This window comes from Neopelma chrysocephalum, unplaced genomic scaffold (genome assembly GCF_003984885.1).
Source record: "Neopelma chrysocephalum unplaced genomic scaffold, ASM398488v2 Primary Assembly neopelma1_97390, whole genome shotgun sequence".
Classification (NCBI taxonomy): Eukaryota; Metazoa; Chordata; class Aves; order Passeriformes; family Pipridae; genus Neopelma; species Neopelma chrysocephalum.
Window position 1 is genome coordinate 1,910,963 of NW_020926031.1, and position 16,423 is coordinate 1,927,385.

The following is a 16,423-nucleotide window of genomic DNA, read 5'->3' on the forward strand; positions in this document are numbered from 1 at the left end:
ACACCCGGAAGCGAGCAGGTGAGCGGGGGCCGTCCTGCCCGGGCACCCCCGCGGTCGCGGGCACCGGTAGGGAGGGGCTGTCCCGTGTGCCCCTGGGGGTGGCGGGCGCGGGGGGGTGGGGAGCGCGGGCACCGGAGGGGCGCAGTCCGCAACGGGACAGCTCCCCCCGCGCCCGAACCCCGGAGCCTCTCTGTGCCTTCGGGGGTCCCCGGACAGCGGGGGTCCCGGTGCGATGCGCGGCCCCGGGAGCGGGCAGGCACCACGGCTCCCGTCCCGGAGGCTTTGTGGGGTCAGGGCTGGGGTGCGCGTCCAGCCCTTGCAGTTCCCGGCTCCTCCCGGTGAGGTGGTGTCCCGGGGGGGCTGCGGGCTGGCTGGTGTCCCCGGTTTGGGCTCGGCAGGGTCCCTTGGCACGGCGCGGTCCTGCCTGCCCGGGATCCGTGCTGCCCCCACACTAGGCTGCTGCCGGCGGTCGCGACCCCGTCCCGGCTGCCCCGGAGCGTCGGGAGGTGCGGGGCTGGCAGGGAGCGGCTGCGCCGGTCCGGAGAGCAGCGGCGGTGCGGGGGCACTGGTGCAGCCCCGCGGCCCCCCGGAGTTACCGGAGCCGGATACCTGGGTGCCATGAGGCGCTTCCCCGTGATGCAGCCCTGGGGGGTCCCGGAGGCCGCGGGGACTGACAGGCAGGGCTGACTTTCGGCGGAGGGGCCGTGGGCCGGCGGGATGAATCACGCCTTCCCCTCGCCGCCTCCCCGGCCGGTGCCGTCGCAGCCGGTAATTACCGTGTTTATGGCAGAGCGGTGGTGGGCGGCAGGAGAGGAGGGGCAGGAAGCGTGTGCCCGGGACGGGGCGCCCCGGCCCTCGCCCGCAGCTGAGATGCAGGAGGGAAGGGCGTTTTCCCGTGGGACGGTGCCCGCTGCTCCGGCAGCACGTGCAGGGTGCCGTGGGTGCCGGGCCCGGCTGTGCCCGTGGGCAGCCGCCCCCACCGCACGGGGCTCCAGATGTGCCAGCCTGCCCCGGGGATGTACAGCTGGTGTGGGTTGGGGTGATGGCCCCCCCATGGAGCTGCAGCCCCCTTCCCACCTCGGCACACTTTGCCCCCAGGGGTGCAGGTGCCCTCTTGTGGGTGTCAGTGAGGCCTGAGGTCCCTGACCAACTGTTCCCTCAGCTCAGGGGGGATGTGGGGGCATTGCCTCATAAGGCTGCTGTGGCAGGGGGTGGGGTCAAATCCCAACATCTGGATCTGTGTGCTCCCCTCCTGTTGCAGGCAACAACTGACTGCAGAACCCGTGTCTCCATCCCCACTTCTTGCCCCCTGTCAGGCTTTTCTGGGATGGATCACAGTCTCCTCCTGGTACCCCTGGCAGCTGCTGCTGCATTCTTGCAGTGTGTCCCTTCCTGGGAGAGCAAGGCTGTCCTGGGTGCCCAGGCTGGATCCTGCTATTGCTTTTGTGGTGCTACCAGCCCACGGGAGCTGCTCAGCAGGTGGTGGAGGATGAAGCAAGGCTACAGCTACCTTCACCTGCAGTACAGGGACACTGCCCTGGGCCAGCAGGTCCCAGTACTCAAGGATCTGCCACGGGTGGGGGCCTCTGCCTGCCCACCTCTGCTGCCAGAGGGGCACTGCTAAGCAGCGCGTCTGCCTGGCTGGCTCCTGCCCTGGCTGGGGCTTGCTGTGACTCCCTGCGAAAGGGTCCTGTGAGGGCTCCCTGCAGCAGGTGACAGTGCTGTCCCTGGGGTGGCCAGCTTACCACAGCAGGAACAGGGGATGCTGGTGACGTGCAGCATCCCAACTCTGCCTGGCCCAGGAAGGGACCAGCCAGCACTGCTGGAAGCGGTGTTGTGTGCCATCTGGCTGGCATGTTCTCCAGGGCCTCCTCCAGGACCTGTTGGCTGGGGCTGCCTGGGGCTCCTGCTGGGCAGGGAGCAAGCCCCAGGGCAGGGGAGCCTCTGGGGCACAGCCTCCTGCTTGGGGATCTGCACACCAGGGCACCATGGGGGCCAAGCTGCGGGTAGGGTGCTGCAGGCACAGGGCAGGAGGCAGGCAGGCTGCCAGCCAGATCCTGTTGGCTCGAGTCCGGGCACAGCGAGTGGACGGACCTGTCTGGTGGTGCTGCTGTGGAGAGTTGCACAAGGGGCCAGGAATAGAGCAGCAGGAGGTGATTACAAGGTATGGGGCCCGACTGGGCGGCAGCAATAAATAGACGAGGCTTAAGCCCCTGCCTACCTGGGCAAGGCTGCTGGGCATGCCTGTCCACACGAGGCAGCCACAGCCTGTCCCTGCTCCCTGCCATGGCTGAACCCCATGGCTCCGATCGTGCTGCCTCCCCTGGGCCAGCCTCTTCCCTTTGCTGCAAGCAGAGCTGAGGGAATGGTACTGGTTGGGAATCCTGGCTGTTAGCGCACGTGCCCCAGCATGGTGGCCACAGCAGAGTGGCGACATGGTCCTGGACATGTCCTTCAGGCTGGCTGTGGCCACTTCTCCACTGCCCTCCTGGGGCAGGTGCCGCCTCTGACCTTCCTCTGTCCTGTGGTGCTGCAAATCCCTCTGGCCCAGCACCGTGACTGCTGAATCGGCAGCACTGGCTGCTGCTGGCTGCCCTTGCTGCTCCAGGGATGCGGGCAGGATGCTGCCTGCCGGGGATGCTCAGTGCCCAGCCCTGGGGTAGCTGAGCTCCTGTGCCCCTTGAGGATCTCTGGAGTGGATGCCACATGTGTGTCCAGTTCTGGGCTGGGTTCTCACCGGGAAGAAGATGCTATGCTGGCTCCAGTGGTCTTGGGTGGGGTGGGGCAGAGCTGGTACAAAAAAAAAAAGGTCATGTAATTCCTTTTGTCACCACACATTTGCCCCAGAACAGTTGCCTGGGGAACATGGCTCAACCCACAGCTGGCAGTGGTGGCTGTCCCCCGTGGCTGTGGTGTGTGGCATCACTTTGCCTGGCAGGTCACTGTATGGGCACAGGTATCCTTCCTGCCTGACTGGAGCCTCACTTTCCCTGTGCTCTGTCCATGCAGGACGGGTGCTGCCTGGCCCCAGGGAGAGGGGTGACAGGAAGGAGCTGTTGTCACTCTTTGTCCCCAGCTCAGCTGGGAGTGACAACAGCTCCTTCCTGCACCATGCATCCGGCCCAGCCGTGGGGCCGATGGGACAGGGCTGTTCCCACGGGGCCACAGCCCGGTGCAGGAAGGGCACAGTGGTGTTGGACTGGCATGGGGGTGGCCCAGATCCCTGAGCAGTGCTGGCTGCTGAGGGTCTCTGGGGACATGGTTGGGGGCTGTTTTGTGGGGAACCAGCTCAGTTCAGCCCATTGCTGGGGCAGCTGTGGGCTGGCAGCCCTCCACCGTCTCCTCTGCCCCCCTGATGCCCTGGACACTGTGTGCCTGCTGTCTTGCCTGCAGCTGGTCCCTGTCATCCCGGGGTGGGCAGAGGAGACGGTGAAGTCCTGACCCCCCTCTGCTGCAGCTCAGCCTCCGTAATCCCCTTCTCATTCCAACTGACCAGCTTATTTCCTGGCTAATTCCCCAAGCTATAAATACTGCTCTGCCTCAAAGGGCCCTGAGGCCCCATGGCCACCTCATGGGGCAGCAACTGGTCCCCCTAACATAGGGGCAAGAGCCCTTGTCCTTTCTGAGGGCAAAGGGTGTCACTTGCGGGAGCAACTGCTATGGGGCCAGTGAGATCTTGGGCAGGGCTAGCTCTAGCCCAGTTTGCCCGGCTACACTGGGGACTGTCTTTCACCAGGCAGGGTGATCCCTCAGACCCTCGCTGGGGTGTGAGGGGTTCCCAGTTATCTGTGGGTATGGGGAAATGGGTGGCTCAGGGCCCAAGGGAGAGCCCTGTCCCTCGGCTGAGTATCCCCCCCCTCCTCAGGCCGCAATGAGCCCCTGAAGAAGGAGTGTCCCAAGTGGAAGAGCGATTACCCCATGACAGATGGGCAGCTGCGCAGCAAGCGGGACGAGTTTTGGGACACGGCACCCGCCTTTGAGGGCCGCAAGGAGATCTGGGATGCCCTGAAGGCAGCTGCCTATGCCGTGGAAGCCAATGACCACAGCCTGGCCCAGGCTATCCTCGATGGAGCCAGCATCACCCTGCCCCACGGTGAGGGTCAGCATTGGGGGTGTGGGTGGGGTGGGTGCTGAGTGACTCATATCTGGGCACGTGAGGATCCTAGGTTGGAGTGGAGAGGGACACACAGCTGTCATCCACATGGCTCAGCCCAGCCAAGAGGGCCAAGGCAGGCTTCGCCACACTGCCTGGGGTGGCCCTGTCCCTGTTTGGGTGGTCCATGGGGATGACCTCCCTCAACATATCATCCTGCTGTCCCCAGGGTCCCTGACGGAGTGCTATGATGAGCTGGGCAACCGGTACCAGCTGCCTGTCTACTGCCTGGCACCTCCCATCAACCTGATCCTGGAGCGGAGTGAGGAGGAGGCCATGGAGCCGGCTGAGCCCCTGCCCAATACCCGGCGGGAGTTCACCCTCAAGGTGCGGCTCTCCACCGGCAAGGACCTGCGGCTCAGCGCCAGCATGGGCGACACCATCGGGCAGCTGAAGAAGCAGCTGCAGGCACAGGAGGGCATTGACCTGGCCTGGCAGCGCTGGTTTTTCTCAGGCAAGCTGCTCACTGACCGCACACGACTGCAGGAGACAAAGATCCAGAAGGATTTTGTTGTGCAAGTGATCGTCAACCAACCCCTGCCACCCAGGAACTGAGCCACCCCCCACTGGTTGAGGGGAGAGGGGAAGGGGCTGGGGGACAGTGGCACCTCTGGGGATGCCCCACGCTGTGTTCCAGCCCTGCTGGAGGCGGAGCAGCCCCTGCTCCCCCTTGAGGCTGCCCCCTACCAGGGGGACCCACCAGGAAGGTTTGCATGGGGCTCTGCCACCACAGTGGCCCCTCTTGCCTGGGGACACGGGCAGGCGCCGTGTTTTCTGCAGGAGGTTCAAGACCAAATGTTTCTGGGGCTGGGGCTCCTCTGCCAGGCTGTGCCGGTGGGGAGAGGCTGTGACCCACTGGGCTCTGGCTCCCCCTGGCCTGGAGACCTGTGGGATGCTGGGCTGGGTGGAGATGTCTCCCCTTTGTACATAGTCTGTATTTATCAATAAAGCCTTTTCATCCTTTCTCTGGCCTCAGGAACAGGCTGGAGGGGGCTGTCACCCACAGTGCCAGGAGGTCCCCATGCCTGTCCTATATCTGCTCTCATGTCAGGATAAGCACAGGGTGGCCAAGGGTAGCCTGGACACCCCAGCTCTGCTGCCTAGTGCTGCCCTGATCCCGTCCTGCCACCTCCAGCCCTTTGCCTGCCTGGACCCTTCCCCAACACATCCTCCCACTGTCATCCTGGCTGCTTCTCAGTGTGGGATGACCACCTCCTTTTCCCAGTGCTTCCCCTCTGGAGGTTTAAGCCTGTGTCTGCCCTGGGGCCAGGTGGGACAGTCCATGGAGGGGGAAAATCCCAGGACCACCTTCGTGGCCTGTCCTGGCAAAAATAGTGCCTTTGTCACATAAGGGTGGCCCTGGGGACTGCTCAGGAGGGTGACAGTGATGTGTTGCCATCTGTCCCTCCCCCGGGTCCCGTGTTGGGGGATAGTGCCCAGCGCATTAACTGTTCCGGCTCAGGGCAGTGCTGGCCTCATCTTACAAGGGGAGAGTGCTCAGAAGGGTTGAACAATGTTCCTGCTGCCGGGAATAGCTGCCAGCTCTGCCTGTCAGCTCCATGTGAGACCAGTCCTGCTGCCAGGCTGCCGTGTGCAGTGGAGGAGGCTGGACAGCCACAGAGACCCTTGGCAGGGCTGCTCGGAATGTTCCACACCTGAGGTCATCCTCTAAAGCAGCACAGAGGGGCCATGACTTCTGGCATCCCATGCTGCCTGCTGCTGGCTGAGAGGCTTGGGAGGACCACTGCCTCCTGTGGGAGTGGGTAGCCCCCCCAGTCCCAGGTACTGGGAAGCCTTGGGCAATGCTGGTGGCTGGTGCAGCATCCGGTTGCACAGAGATGGGGTAAAGGGAACCATGGGGAGCTTCTTGGATGCCCAGAATGGGTTGCACAGGCACCGTGCCTATGGGATGACCCCGGATCATCTTCCTGCTCTGCTGAGCCCCTCTTGACTGGCTGCCAGGAGTTCTGTGTACCCCAGCTCCCTATTATGAACACAGGAGTCCTGGGCAACCCATGGGGTGGCAATGGGTCTCTTTAAGAGCGGGGCTGGAAAGGTGAGTCAGGGCCACCAGAAAGCAGGAGGGTGAGCTCATGGCAAAGCTGCCCCAGTCATGTGGAGCAGCCACAGCTGTTGGTGCCCGTGGGCTGCAGAACAGAGGGGCCGGCAGCATAAAGCCCCACAGCCAGTGGAGCTGCCGGCAGCACCAGGAACCAGGACCGGGCACTCCCTGCCTGTGGTGGCAAGGAGAAAAGGACACATCCTGCACGGGACTGTGGGCAGACATGGAGCTGGATGTGGAACGGGCCAAGGAGCTCATCGAGCAGAAGCTGGCAGAGGAGGAGGAAGAGGAGAAGGTGAGTCCATACCACAGGGGTACCTGCCTGGGCTGTGGCAGGGACCCCCATTGCGCGGTGTCCATCCTTAGGGACTCGGATGTGAAGAGGCTGGCACCGACCTTGCCATCCAGGGGGATGCAGTAAGGTAGCCAAGGGCTCTCGGGGAAATCAGGTTCCCAACTTGGCAGCTCTTGCCCATGGAGCAGAGCTGAGCAGTGGGCAGGTGCCCAGCTTGCCAAGTAGGATGGGCGGGCAAGTGCAAACCCAAGGGCTGTCAGGCAGCCTGTAGAGCTCAGTGGCGAGATGGGAGCTGTGTCCAGAGCCACCTGCACTGGCAGGCTAGGGATGGAGACAGTGGGGCTGCTCTGTGCCCAGCCGGGACCATGCAGCCCCCACTGCCTGTGCAGAGACCCAAAGGGAATGGTGCACGGGAGCCACCGGCCGTGGAGCGGATGAACACACCTGAGCTGGAGGAGGAGAAACGCCATGGCCCCAGGAACTGGGGCCTCGAGGCCATCAAGGTGAGGGGGTTGGGGTGCGGGGGGGCCAGAGGTAGCTGGGCACAGAGAAGTCAAACGGGGCACTGCACGTCCTCACTAGGGCCAGGAGAGGGTGCGGAAGAGTTCAGTGGATCTGCGGCGAGAGATCATCGATGTGGGGAGCATCCAACGACTCATTGAACTCCGCAAGCAGCGTCGGCAGCGCCGGGCAGAGCGGGCGGCCACCCCCGAGCCCCCCCAGCCACCTGAACCTCTGGAGATTGTATGTCAGTGGGTCCCAGGCTGTGGGAGGGGGCTGGAGTACCCACAGGCCACTCCCAGGTCACCCTGCCAGTCAGGGACCTCCCTGGGGAAGCAGGACAGGGACCCCCCATGTTGTCTCCTCTCCTGCACCCCTGTGTTGCCCCAGCCCTGAGCCTGTCCCACTGCCAGGTGGGTCCTGTGGAGCCAGAGACCTTCCTGCGAGCTGCCGTTGAGGGCAAGATGCACGTCATCGAGAAGTTCCTGGCAGATGGTGGCCCCGCTGACACGTGTGATGAGGTAGCATCCCCGACAACCACTGTCTGCCCTCTGCCTGTGCCCTGGCACCATGTCCCACAACCATGCCCCAGCTTGCCTGGGGGCAGGGGCTGGGACCCCTGGGGCAGGGCTGGAGGTACAACCAAACTGGGCCAGGGGAGGATGGATCTGTCCACCAATGTGGCACCTTGTTCCCCAGTTCCACCGCACAGCCCTGCACCGCTGCTCGCTGGAGGGACACATGGATATCCTGCAGAAGCTGCTGGACAGTGGGGCCACAGTTGACTTCAGGGACCGGGTGAGGCTGCATCCTGAGCCCAGCTCCATGACATCTGAGCCTCTGGGCATGGTGCAGTAGGAACTACAGCAGGATTGAGGTCCCTGCAATGGGGCAATGGGGCAATGGGGCAGCGCTGTCCCTGCCACAGAGGTTCAGCTGCAAGTTCAGTTGGGCACAGGGACCAGCTGGAGTGGGGGATGGACATGGGGTAGGGGTGTCCCCTGCCATAACACACTCCTGTGTGCCCAGCTGGATTGCACTGCCATGCACTGGGCCTGCCGGGGCGGGCACCTAGACGCTGTCAAGCTGCTGCAGGACCGTGGGGCAGACCTCAATGTGAAGGACAAGGTGAGCAGGGTCATAGGGTTGGGGACAGGGGCATACCCTGGGCGACTGGGCTGGCCCTGTGCTGAGTTAGCAGGAGTGAGTGATGATCCCCCCCCCTTGATGTCCACCTCCCCTCTCAAGCTGCTCAGCACACCCCTCCATGTGGCCACCAGGACTGGACACCTTGACATTGTGGAGCACCTCATCCACTGCGGGGTGGATATCAATGCCCCAGACAGGGTAAGTGCTGGCACCCCTGGACAGCACTGGGGGGGCAACACTGGTCCCCCTCCCTTGGTTGACCCCTCCAAAGGCTCCTAGCACCCACAGTGGGGCACATCTGGGCACACACATCCCTGCCCCAGGGTGGTGGCAGCCACAGCCAGTGCAGGGACAAGCACTGTTCCCCTTGTCCTCGTGGGGGGGTGGGTGTGCTGGGAGCTGGGGACAGTCAGGGGATCCCTGTCCCTGGACCACAATCCCCAGTGAGGCTGTGTCTCTCACAGGAAGGGGACACTGCGCTGCATGATGCTACACGGCTCAGTCGCTACAAGATCATCAAAAAGCTGATCCTGCATGGGGCTGACATGATGGCCAAGAATGAGGTGAGCATGGGGGGCTAGCACCAAGGCCATTTGCTGACCCACCATGTTGCACCACCCCAGCCCCAACTTCTCTCTGCTTGCTCTTGCAGGCTGGCAAGACCCCGACGGACCTGGTGCAGCAGTGGCAGCTGGACACGCGCCAGGCACTGGAGACCAAGGAGCAGCCACAGGGGGAGATGGAGGTCCCTGCATGATGGCACCAGGAAGGGACCAGGGATCAGGCTTGGCTCTAGGGATGAGACTTGTCTGTGTCAATAAAAGTCATCAAAGAGCAGCATTCAACTCCAGAGTGCTGTGGGGCTGGGCAGCCTGCGCTGGTGTTGATGGGCCTGGGGAAGCTGGGTTATCCCAGGAGCAGGTTATATGGCAGCATGATGAGCCCTGCCTCCTATCACAGGAACTCAAGTGTTGGTGACATCACGACGCCAGGACACAAGTGGTTCAAGGGCAGGAATCCTTGCTGCAGGACACCCTGGTTGCTCACAGTCCTTTAAAGTACCACCTGGGCAAGCTCAGGGAGGAAAAATTCATGGAGGGCAGCTCAACTCAAGTCCACATGGTGCTGGCAGCTGGGACTGTGCCAGAGAGCAGCAATTGTACCCCTGCTGGGCAGCCACTCTGTGGGGCTGGATGGCTGCTTTCCTCCTGCCTTCCTCACTGGAGCCATTCCTGGGGACACATGGTCCCTTTGCAGGCTGGGACCTTTCTGCTCAGTGCAGTGCTCACTACTCCCAACCCAGAAATGCTCCCACTCACCTGTTTACAGGAAACCCTACACTAACAGCTGAGGCAGGTGATCCCTGCCCACAGCCCCTGGACTGCCTGCAATGCCTGGTCCCTCCCCGGTCCTGCAGTCCAGCCCTGTAGGAGGCAGAGGGACAGCATCCAGGGCTGGCAAGCTGAAGGGAAAGCACAGCTGGAGTGGCTGGGGCTCACCTGGAGGGGTGCTGAGTTCCTGCAGCCAGCTCCTGGAGTGGGGAAGAGCATGCTGAGCTCACCTGGTACCACCCACCATGTCATCTGCCCAGCAGGGCTGTGGGTCTCTCACGTGCCCTGTCAAACATTAACAGCCCTCGGCAGGGCAGGCAGCACAGCCAGCGGCAGCACCCAGACCACCATGGCATTCAGCATCCGCCTCGCCTCATCTCTCTGGCCCACTCTGGCAGCTCTGCACTGGACAGCCCCCAGGCAGTGCCGGGGGCTCAGCACTCCCAAGGGACCAGAGCCCTCACTCGACCTCAAGGGCATCTTCCCACCCCTCGCCACCCCCTTCTCACCCACACAGGAGGTGGACTATGCCCAGCTGGAGGGGAACCTATCCCGCTACGCCAGCATCCCCTTCCGAGGTAAGCGTTGCCTGCACTCCCTCTCTGTGCAGGCTCCTGTCGGATCCCTGCCCACCACAGAGGCTGTGTGGCAGTGTGCGGGCAGCCTGACAGCTTCCCAAGGGTGCTTAGCCTCCAGCCGGACTTTGCTCCAGAGCTGGCAACCCCTCGGGTGACCCATCTGGGGCCCTTTGCATGGCATGTGCCCGGGCACATGTGTGTGTCCTTGCACACCCCCATCACATGCCAGCGTGTGCTTGCATGCACACTCCACACATGTGCAGGCTTGTACACATCCTCCACATGTAGCTGTAGCTGCAGGCTTGCATCTACCCCGTACCCTATGGGTGTGCTTGCAGTCCTGCGCACACTCACACACATTCATGGGATATGTATCTGTTGATTGTCCAGGATGGGTGGATGATAGGAGAGGGGCTGCAGAAGAGGCTGGGGGTTGCAGGGATGTGCCCCGGGGTCTCCTCTCTTCTGACCAGAGGGTCTGGGGCTGCAGGGATGTAGGCGAGAGAGGGCATACTGTGGGCTGCACAGAGCCCTGATTGGGTGCCAGCAGCAAAGAAGGGAGTGAGAGTGATGAGGGTACCTGGAAGTCCTGGCACTCTGCCCATGTGCCCAAGCCCTGCTCTCCCCACACTTGTGTTCCAGGGCTGGTGGTGCTGGGCTCCAACGGGGAGTATCCCTACCTGGCGCCCCGTGAGCGGCTGGAGGTGGTGAGCAGCGTGCGCCGGGCTCTGCCCAGGGACCGCCTGCTGCTGGCCAGCTCGGGCTGTGAATGTGAGTGCTTGTGTGGGCAGTGCCAGGGGCATGCGTCCCCTCCGGAGCACCCCTCACCCCCCTGCCTCGTCCCCAGCCACCCAGGCCACCATTGAGATGACTGTCAGCATGGCAGAGGCGGGGGCTGATGTGGCGCTGGTTGTGACACCCTGCTATTACCGGGGGGCCATGACCAGTGCTGCCCTGGTCCATCACTACACGGAGGTGAGCCACGTCCAGGGCCTGTGGCAGACTCAGCTGGGGCAGCAGCATGGGGAGCATATTCAATATGTCTCCAACCCACCCAAGCTGCTGAGCTCTGTCTGGCTGCCTGCAGGTCGCTGATGCATCCCCCATCCCCGTGGTGCTCTACAGTGTCCCTGCCAACACCAGCCTGGACCTGCCCATGGAGGCTATCATCACCCTGGCTCAGCACTCCAACATCATTGGGATCAAGGACAGCGGTGGGGATGTGAGTGCAGCAGGGCTTTCCAAGGGCTGGCTGCCACCAAACGTGGCCCCAAGCTGGAAACAGGGAGCTGCGGCTTGCAGCCCTTCCCCAGACCCCAGCGCTGCTGGTAGGAACCATGTGGCGAGGGGGACTGGGTGATGCCTGCTCCAGGGCACAGCGTGTCTCTCCCCAGATCACTCGCATGGGGCTGATGGTCCACAAGACAAGGCAAGAGGATTTCCAGGTGCTGGCAGGATCGGCTGGCTTCCTGCTGGCAAGCTACGCCGTGGGTAGGTGCAGCTGCCCCTCCTTGGCTGGGGGCACAGGGTGCTGCCCTGGGTACACTGGCAGAGACTGGCAGGCGGGCAGGGGGAGGTGGGCAAGGGGTGGTGATGCCTGGGAGGTGCTGGCTGGGCACAGCATGCTACGCTGGCTGCCAGTGTGCCCTGGTGTCTCTAGGTGCATCTGGGGGTGTCTGTGCCCTCGCCAACGTCCTGGGGGCCCCCCTGTGCCAGCTGGACCGCCTGTGCCGTAAGGGCCAGTGGCAGGAGGCCCGTGACCTGCAGCACCGTCTCATCGAGCCCAACACAGCAGTGAGCAGGCACCCCTGGGATGCTGAGGGGAAGGGGTGCCAGGCCATGGCAGAACCATGGGGAGGCAAAAGATGGAAGTCCCTGGGGCTGCAGGGGGTGGAGCAGTGGTCCAGGGCGACAGGAGGGCACAGCACCTGGCCAGTGAGCTGAGCTGGGCTGGAGGTGACAGGGTGGGAAATGCCAGCCCTGCCATGTTGAGGAATTGCATGTCCACTGGCAGTGGGCACCTGCCTGACCCACTCTGAGAGCCTTGCTGGCTATTTATAGGCAACAATAGGGGTAAGAACTGCTCCTTCCCAGGCCCCCCAGCCCACCGTGGAGTGGCCTGTCCCTGCTGCAATGAGCCCACCATGCCACAGGGCTGCTCCCTGGTGGAGCTGTGCTCTGCACCCCCATCCCACAGTGGGCAGTTCATGGGGTGCTGCAGTCACCTCACACCCTGCCCAGCCTTGCAGCCCCACATGGGGAGGGCAGGAGTGATGGTGAGCAAGGAGCAGGGGCTGCAAAGCAAAGCCCCCAGAGCATGCTGGCCCATGGGAGCAAGCTCCTGCATCCTCCCTCCCACAGGTCACCCGCAGGTTCGGGGTCCCGGGGCTGAAGAAGGCCATGGAGTGGTTTGGCTACTACGGTGGCCCCTGCCGTGCACCCCTGGCCCCGCTGAGCCCTGCCCAGGTTGAAGAGCTGAGGAACACCTTCAGGACCAATGGCTGGTTGTAAGAGGTCCCCCATCTGCCCCTTCCCACATCGGGAAGGCACAGGAGTCAGGGACCCCAGGAACTGGGGACATGGTGGGGACACTGGGACATGGCTGCGCTGGGCAGAGTGGGTAAAGGGGGCAACCCCTGGCCAGCCTGCATCCCTGCCAGCCCCCAGGGGCCTGCTGTCCTCACCTGGGAAGGGGTGGATCCTTGTGCCATGAATAAAATGGTTGTCTTCCCTCTGTGTCTGCAGTCCTGCCTGGACAAGTCCCCCGCCCCATCCCTGCTCCCGGCAAAAAGGACATGGCACAGGCATTTGGCAACATGGTTTACTCAGCTGAGGCCCGTGCAGGCAGCAGCACAAGGCAGGGTCACGGCAAGGCACGGGACCGGTGTGGGCAGAGACCGGCAGGGAGGGTATGGCCCCTGTGGCCCCGCACCAGGCAGTGAGGGCTTCCAGGACCCCTGCGCCACAGCCAGCCGGACCACACCAGGGGTGAAGGTGAGCATGCAGCAGAGAGATGAAATATGCATGTGGAGGGCAAAATGGGGAGCTGTGTTCCCCCTGCCTGCCCCTTCACCATGCCTCTATCCCTGCCCAGGCCCCCTGCTCCAGTCCTGCCACCCCACTCAGCCCTGCTTGTGACCCTCATCCCAGGCTCCTGCTGACCCTGCTCCCTGCTCCCACCCTCCACCAGCATGCAGCAGATATGAGCCAGGCTGGGCATCTCCCCATCCCCCTTGGTGGGGATGCTGCTGCTGGTGTTGCCAAGGCAGTGGGTGAGGTGAATTAGCACAGGGATGAGGGGAATACAGCCCATCAGCTGGCCTCGAGAGCAGGCTGGGTTCTTCCGGGACACCATGCCACCCTATCCAGGGCATGCAGGGGGATGGCCAGTCACCCAGAACTGAGGGTATAGGCCACAGCATGCCCAGGGTACCCATCCTGCCTCCAGACCAGGGCAGCGAAGCAAGCCAGGAGCTGCCCCTCTGGGGGCACATTGTCCAGCCAGCAGCTCCCAGCCAAGGCACCCTGGCAGTGGGGTTAGGGACCAGCCCCTGTCCCACTGCTCCATCCTCTGCAGCAGGTTTGCAGCCCTAGTGGTCCACAGTCTTTCTGGGAGACAGAGGGGCCAAGCTCCAACCACCCTGCCTTCCTGCTGCTCCAGCAGGTGCCAGGGCTACAGCCAGAAAGAGAAGGCACCATGGCTGCCCCGGGGCACTTGGGTGGAGAGCGGAGGGTCCCATCCCCTCCAGCAGCAGGGGTTTGGCAGGAGGATGCTTGGTGGGGACAAAGGGCAAGGAGGCACCCAGCAGTGCCACATCCCTGCTCCAGGGCCAGCAGGGCCAGCCAGTGCCCAAATAGAGGGGTCCCTGCTCTGGCGGGAGGGGATGTGGGGCACCGTCATGCTGTCAGGTTGTGGGCAGACTTGGAGGCACCCTGGGCCCTCTGGATGATGGCTGTGCATTTCTCCCGCCGCAGCAGCTTGTTGTTCTCAAAGAAGCCCTCGTTGCGGGGCACCCCGTGGGAGCCGTCAGGGAAAGTCAGGAGACCTGGGAAGGGGAGGGAAGGGTTGGGAGTGAAGGGCCAGGAAGAAGCACCCACTGGGGATGGGGACAGGGGATGAAAGGATAAACTGGGAGATTCTGAAAGGGGCTGTGCTGAGCAGGGGCTGTGTGGATGCCTGCACCATGCCACCAGGCACTCACCGAAGCCGTACACGCGCCCGCCTTTGAACTCGCCCTCAAAGGTCATGTTGTCGCAGCGTGTAAAGACTCCAACACCATTGAACTTGCCCTGCACAAACTCCCCCTCGTACCTGAGTGGGGAGGAGCTCCTGAGGCAGCAGCTCCCCACAGCAAGTGGGGGTGCCTGGGGAGGTGTACGTAGGAGTGCCCACCTGGAGCCGTCAGAGAAGGTGAGCACGCCACAGCCGTGGAACAGCCCGTTCTCGAAGTGCCCCACGTAGGCGGTGCCGTCGGAAAACGTCAGCTGCCCAATGCCGTGCCTGCGACCTAGGTGAGGGCAGAACGGGCAGTACTGGACAGAGGCAGGACCTACCCCCATGTGGAGCTAGGCAGGGATATGGGGGCTGCTTGTCCCGCAGCACAGATGGCACCATCCCCTCCTGCCCCATCTCACCTTCCTTCCACTCGCCGCGGTACTCCTCCCCGCTGGAGTAGGTGAAGGAGCCTTTAGTCAGTGTCATGGCAACAGCCTCCGGCAAAGCAGGGCAAGAGCTGGCGGGAAGAGGTACAGAGAGCTGCTGGGCAGGGAGAGCAGTCTAGCTTGCCCAGAGCCCCTGCATCCCCTCATCTCACAGAGATGAGAGGCACCTGTCTGCCCTGGGGATGGCTCTGCTGTGGCACGGTGCAGATGAGGAGGCGACCCCAGGAGCACAGCCGCCCTGCCCTGGCTCTGAAACCCCAGCTGCCAGGTTCGGGTTGCTGCCCGCCCCACTGCCGGGTTCAGGGCAATGTGAGCCCATGGGGGTCACAGCCCTGTGAAATGTGAGTGAACAGCAGGAAGAGAAGCGTGGCAGGAGCTGTCTGTCTCTGGCCTGGCACTCAGGCAGAATCCCAGGGGTCCTGCATCATGCAGGCTCAGGCCAGGGGCCGCCCTCAGCTCTGCTGGGGCAGTCCCAGGCAGAAACAGGCATTTTGGAGAGGAGGTGTTGGGTTGTGCTTGGTGCCAGCTCTTCAGGGGAGGGAACAGAGAGCTTGTGGCATTTCCAGCTCCAGCATCAAGGATGGGCAAACCTGGCTCACTCCCAGGGATGGGAGGCCACTCCTCCTAAAAGGGACAGTGGAGAGGGGACCCTGAGGCTTCAGGGCTTTGTTCCACTACCCGGGGCTTGCAAACCTGCCTGCAGATAGCAAGCAGCACCCGGAAACTGTACACCCCTAGAGCCGCTGCCACGCAGCACAACCCTCCCCAGCACACCGGGAAAGCACCAGCACGGAGACAGCCCCGCGGGCGGGCTGGGCGCTGCCTCTCCCGCAGCTGCCGGTGCGGCTCAAGCAGTGCCCGTGACGGGAAGGGACTCCCCCCATGCAAAGGGAGTGTATCTGCTCACACTCTGCTGCGAACCACCCGAGTGGTGCGTGCTGAGCCACGCGAACCCAGGAGAACAGCAGGAACTTGCCAAGGCTTTGTGTCCAGAGAAATGGCCCCAGGCGAGGCGAGCAGCGACTGAACAGTGCTCTCTGCCGATGGCAGCGCCCGGGAGCTCATCGCCGGCTCGCAGCCCGCAGCCTGCCCAGCCGTGCCAGGCGGAGGGGCGGGGGCTGCCGGCGGCTGCGAACTCCGCCAGCACGGCCTGTGACACTTTACGGGGGACGGGCGGCTTCACGACTTGGAGCTCCTGAGGCCGAGTGTGCCCGGAGGCGTGACCGCGCCCACGGTGAAGGCACCCACACCCTGGCGTGTCCATGCACCCACAGGGGATGCACCCGCACGCCGCCGTGTCCATGCACCCACGGGGGATGCGCCCGCACGCCGCCGTGTCCATGCACCCACACCCTGCCGTGTCCGTGCACCCACGGGGGATGCGCTCGCACGCCGCCGTGTCCATGCACCCACACCCTGCCGTGTCCATGCACCCACGGCTGATACACGCACGCCCCACCAGCGGGACGCTCGTGGTGACGGTCGCGGGCCCGGTGCCTGCCCGGGGGCGGTGCGGGCGGTGCCGGCGGCGCAAGGGCCTGCGGCCCGCGCTCACCTGGCTCCGCGCTGTCCGCCCGCAACGCTCCCCACCAGGTCCCGCCAAGGGGCGGTGGCGGCCACCGCCCCTTCCAGTACCCGCCCCGCCGGGCGGTGCCACGCCGCCAGTGTCCATCCCCGCTCGCCGTTGGCTGT

At 63.9% G+C, this 16,423-nt stretch overlaps 4 protein-coding genes across 5 annotated transcripts; 3 read left to right on the forward strand and 1 right to left on the reverse strand.

The window, feature by feature from the left end:
• The first annotated feature begins 6 nt into the window (after window positions 1-6).
• Window positions 7-5,118, forward strand: UBTD1 (ubiquitin domain containing 1). The gene is made up of 3 exons (XM_027672100.1): window positions 7-18; window positions 3,866-4,093; window positions 4,323-5,118. The coding sequence occupies exons 2-3, from the start codon at window positions 3,919-3,921 to the stop codon at window positions 4,706-4,708; spliced, it is 561 nt and encodes a 186-aa protein (XP_027527901.1). The 5' UTR covers window positions 7-18; window positions 3,866-3,918; the 3' UTR covers window positions 4,709-5,118.
• Window positions 5,119-5,248: 130 nt separating this feature from the next.
• Window positions 5,249-9,000, forward strand: ANKRD2 (ankyrin repeat domain 2). Its single transcript, XM_027672093.1, has 9 exons — window positions 5,249-6,510; window positions 6,900-7,013; window positions 7,093-7,254; window positions 7,425-7,532; window positions 7,711-7,809; window positions 8,041-8,139; window positions 8,260-8,358; window positions 8,625-8,723; window positions 8,813-9,000. The coding sequence occupies exons 1-9, from the start codon at window positions 6,247-6,249 to the stop codon at window positions 8,915-8,917; spliced, it is 1,149 nt and encodes a 382-aa protein (XP_027527894.1). The 5' UTR covers window positions 5,249-6,246; the 3' UTR covers window positions 8,918-9,000.
• Window positions 9,001-9,768: 768 nt separating this feature from the next.
• HOGA1 (4-hydroxy-2-oxoglutarate aldolase 1) lies at window positions 9,769-12,805 on the forward strand. 2 transcript variants are annotated; one of them, XM_027672094.1, is made up of 7 exons: window positions 9,769-10,069; window positions 10,712-10,840; window positions 10,917-11,044; window positions 11,157-11,291; window positions 11,449-11,560; window positions 11,730-11,863; window positions 12,431-12,805. In XM_027672094.1, the coding sequence occupies exons 1-7, from the start codon at window positions 9,841-9,843 to the stop codon at window positions 12,578-12,580; spliced, it is 1,017 nt and encodes a 338-aa protein (XP_027527895.1). In that variant the 5' UTR covers window positions 9,769-9,840; the 3' UTR covers window positions 12,581-12,805. The 2 variants fall into 2 exon arrangements, with proteins under 2 accessions (XP_027527895.1, XP_027527896.1); XM_027672095.1 differs by having other exon boundaries at window positions 9,770-10,069; window positions 11,464-11,560.
• Window positions 12,806-12,876: 71 nt separating this feature from the next.
• MORN4 (MORN repeat containing 4) lies at window positions 12,877-16,417 on the reverse strand. The gene is made up of 5 exons (XM_027672103.1): window positions 16,287-16,417; window positions 14,705-14,802; window positions 14,463-14,577; window positions 14,272-14,381; window positions 12,877-14,115 (listed from the first exon to the last, which is right to left on the reverse strand). Exons 2-5 carry the CDS (start codon window positions 14,769-14,771, stop codon window positions 13,967-13,969), a joined length of 441 nt encoding a protein of 146 aa, XP_027527904.1. The 5' UTR covers window positions 14,772-14,802; window positions 16,287-16,417; the 3' UTR covers window positions 12,877-13,966.
• Window positions 16,418-16,423: the final 6 nt, after the last annotated feature.